Source organism: Habropoda laboriosa, unplaced genomic scaffold (assembly GCF_001263275.1).
Source record: "Habropoda laboriosa isolate 0110345459 unplaced genomic scaffold, ASM126327v1 scaffold67, whole genome shotgun sequence".
Classification (NCBI taxonomy): Eukaryota; Metazoa; Arthropoda; class Insecta; order Hymenoptera; family Apidae; genus Habropoda; species Habropoda laboriosa.
In genome coordinates, this window is record NW_017100242.1 from 3,531,575 (window position 1) to 3,535,314 (window position 3,740).

General features: G+C 30.8%; 2 protein-coding genes across 3 annotated transcripts in view; one reads left to right on the forward strand and one right to left on the reverse strand.

Annotated features, from left to right (window-relative positions):
• Positions 1-1,440, forward strand: part of LOC108571923 (WD40 repeat-containing protein SMU1) — a 2,323-nt gene extending 883 nt beyond the window's left edge. Inside the window, exons 2-5 of the mRNA XM_017934080.1 lie at positions 30-672; positions 758-859; positions 939-1,275; positions 1,342-1,440. Coding sequence (XP_017789569.1) covers positions 30-672; positions 758-859; positions 939-1,275; positions 1,342-1,440 — 1,181 coding nt within the window. The remainder of the gene's footprint in view (positions 1-29; positions 673-757; positions 860-938; positions 1,276-1,341) is intronic.
• A 582-nt stretch (positions 1,441-2,022) lies between these two features.
• The window catches only part of LOC108571991 (NADH-ubiquinone oxidoreductase subunit 8), a 1,963-nt gene continuing 245 nt past the window's right edge, over positions 2,023-3,740 (reverse strand). Inside the window, exons 2-5 of one of the 2 annotated variants that reach the window (XM_017934167.1) lie at positions 3,384-3,636; positions 3,019-3,211; positions 2,437-2,551; positions 2,023-2,162 (exon numbers count right to left, since the gene is read on the reverse strand). In XM_017934167.1, the coding sequence (XP_017789656.1) occupies positions 2,146-2,162; positions 2,437-2,551; positions 3,019-3,211; positions 3,384-3,636 (578 nt within the window). In that variant the 3' untranslated portion in view covers positions 2,023-2,145. Of the gene's footprint in view, positions 2,552-3,018; positions 3,212-3,383; positions 3,637-3,740 lie in introns of both variants that reach the window. The other variant, XM_017934166.1, reaches the window with a different exon arrangement.

Consider the following 3,740-nt stretch of genomic DNA (forward strand, 5'->3'; position numbering starts at 1 on the left):
TTTCTTATATATTTTGTTCTTTTATATAGAAAACTTACTTGCACGTTCATACTTTGATCCACGAGAAGCATATCCTGATGGAAGTACAAAAGAAAAGCGAAGAGCTTACATAGCTACAGCTCTTGCTGGTGAAGTATCAGTAGTACCATCAAGTAGATTACTTGCATTATTAGGACAGGCATTAAAATGGCAACAACATCAGGGTTTACTACCACCTGGTACTACAATAGACTTGTTTAGAGGAAAAGCAGCAGTACGAGATCAAGAAGATGAGAAGTACCCTACACAACTTTCAAAACAAATTAAGTTTGGTCAAAAATCTCATGTAGAATGTGCACGTTTTTCACCAGATGGTCAATATTTAGTTACTGGTTCTGTTGATGGATTTATTGAAGTATGGAATTTCACAACTGGTAAAATTAGAAAAGATTTAAAATATCAAGCTCAAGATAATTTTATGATGATGGAACAAGCAGTATTATCGATGGCTTTTAGTCGTGATAGTGAAATGTTAGCTGGTGGTGGTCAAGATGGAAAAATAAAAGTATGGAGAGTTCAAAGTGGACAGTGCTTAAGAAGATTCGAAAAAGCACATTCAAAAGGTGTTACATGCCTTCAGTTTAGCAGAGATAATAGTCAAATATTATCTGCATCATTTGATACTACTATACGGTATATAAGAATAGCAATTCAGTCTAATTATTATAAATTTTTAGTATTAATATTAATAATATTATTCAATGTACTTGTAATGTAGGATACATGGACTCAAATCTGGAAAAACCTTGAAAGAATTTCGAGGACACGCTTCTTTTGTAAATGAAGTAGTCTTTGCACCAGATGGACATAATACAATAAGGTACAGTTGCTATTTTATTAACTCCTGAGTAATTATATTTTAAAACTGATTGTTTAACTTTTTTCTTTATGTTGTTTAGTGCTTCGTCAGATGGAACTGTGAAAATTTGGAGCTTGAAAACAACAGAATGTATAGGTACATATAAGTCTTTAGGAGCTGCAGATTTAACTGTAAATAGCATACATCTCCTTCCTCGAAATCCAGAACATTTTGTTGTGTGTAATCGTTCCAATACAGTAGTAATTATGAATATGCAAGGACAAATAGTGAGATCGTTCTCTAGTGGTAAACGTGAGGGAGGTGATTTCGTGTGTACTGTTGTAAGCCCGCGTGGTGAATTTATTTATTGTGTTGGCGAAGATCTTGTGCTTTATTGTTTTTCTACATCATCAGGAAAACTTGAAAGAACTCTTAATGTAAGTATCTTTATTATTATGTTTATACTTAATGTGAGTATCTTCATTATTATTTATACATTTCAGATACATGAGAAAGATGTTATAGGTCTAACACATCACCCTCATCAAAATCTTTTATGTTCTTATAGTGAAGATGGTCTTTTAAAATTATGGAAACCATAAGACAATTAAGGTAATACATACAAATTTCAATGCTTTTTAAGCGTTTTCATCCCTGTATTTATTAAATAGATAAAGAAATTCATTTTTGTAAAACAATAATTCTATTGTGTACAGTTTATATCATGAAATAATAAAAGTATATTATATACAATGAGTTACTTCATTTTTTCATTTTTAAATAAATACAAAACACACATTTATTTATACAGAATTGGGACAAACTTGTGGTACAATCGGGTAAGGGGTGATTCTCTATGAACAAATAAGTCGAAAATAAAAAAAAATTTTTATTCGAGACTGTTTCTGAAAAAAATTGAATTTGAAGATAGTACAACACTTGTACTTAACGAAGATACGATTTTTAGAAAGATACTATAAACATCATCAAGCGTATACATCAACAGTTGACTGCAGAAGTAGCTATAAAGAGTTAAGAAAACTCAACAAGTAGGTGAAGCTTTCTGTTTCATTATGTTAACACAAACACACATGAAAAATGTAAATGTCGATAAAGATTAGGCTTCTGATGTATAGGTTGACCAAGCAAACCTGAAGATTCAGGAAGGAGTTAGGGTCAGGAAGTGGGAGATGGAGAATTTGTTACTACAGCACTGTCTCTACAGCAAAATTAACGAAATATACAATAACTAAACATTAGATGTTAAATACTTTTAATTTTTTACTACATTTTATAAATTAAAGAAGTTAACGATATAGATAATCTGCCCGAATATTGCTAGCAATTTCTAATTGCTATAAACAACGATAGGTGACGATCGAGCCCCGCGTGAGCAGTCGATATAACTGCTGCTGTTATTAATATTATTACTACTACTTAAGGCGCGCCGCTTTTTTTGCAACAACTAATAGTACAATAAAGAATAATAAGCTCTACAGCAAAATTAACGAAATATACAATAACTAAACATTAGATGTTAAATACTTTTAATTTTTTACTACATTTTATAAATTAAAGAAGTTAACGATATAGATAATCTGCCTGAATATTGCTAGCAATTTCTGATTCCCATTTGTCTCCATTATTCAAAAGCTTTTCCTTGTTATATAAAAGCTCCTCGTGCGTTTCCGTGGAAAATTCGAAATTTGGACCCTAAAATAATTCGTACAACTAATATTAATTTAATAAAATCATTCTTACATTAAGTTTAAATTACATTTATAATAAGTCACTAAAAAGGCAAAACATATCTCGGTGCTGTCTATAAATTAAGCCAGTACTGTCCACCGGTGTAATCGGAAGTAACGTAATTTCCTTCGCTTTATTTCCATTTTCAAGCAATATCCAATTCTGATTTGATGTCCAATCAATATGAACAAAATCATCTTATACATTATGAGACTATATGGAAAAAGGGGCCCTCCTATGGACAGTACTGAACTAAATTTTAAAATGCAAAAACTTTCTAATGAGTAAATCACCGCAGAGTGATATATATTTGGTATGGTACTTTCGAACTTCGAATCGATTCTGTCTGATTTTTCTGACCCAACTTAATTTTGGCTAATTAACATACCTATCCACATGTTACTATCCAATATGTATATATTATTCATTACCTCTACAATTGCATCCACTGGACAAGCTTCTTGACAAAAGCCACAATATATACATTTTGTCATATCAATATCATATCTTGTTGTACGACGAGATCCATCAGCTCTCTCTTCTGCTTCAATGGTAATTGCTTGGGCTGGACAAATTGCTTCGCATAATTTACATGCAATACATCTTTCTTCGCCTGAAGGATATCTAATAAAATAAATTAATATTTTATTTTGTACCTGTTTTATATTATATTCCAGTTATATATAGTAATCAAAATAAACAAACTATATATGTATCTAACACTTTTTTTTACTTAAAACACTTTTACAAAAGAAAATTTAATGCTCCTAATTTAATAATATTTTTGTATCAATACCTTCTTAATGCATGTTCTCCTCTAAACCGAGGACTTAAAGGTCCCTTTTCAAAAGGATAGTTTATTGTTGCAGGTTCTCTAAAAAAGTAAGATAGCGTTATTCCGAAACCACTCCAAATTTCGGTTACGAGTAGTCGCTCAGCCAAAGTTTTTGCATCAGTAGATTCTTCATATTGTTTTTGAACGGAATAGAATTTAGTTCGGTGAAAAGGTACAGTCAAAGTCTTTGGAAATGTTTGAAATAATTTACATCCTGTAAAAATACTATGATAAAGTCATGTAAATAATAACAAAATTTATAGGTTATGTCATGTGACATTAAAGCATTATTGCATAAGAAATAATAATACACTCGAG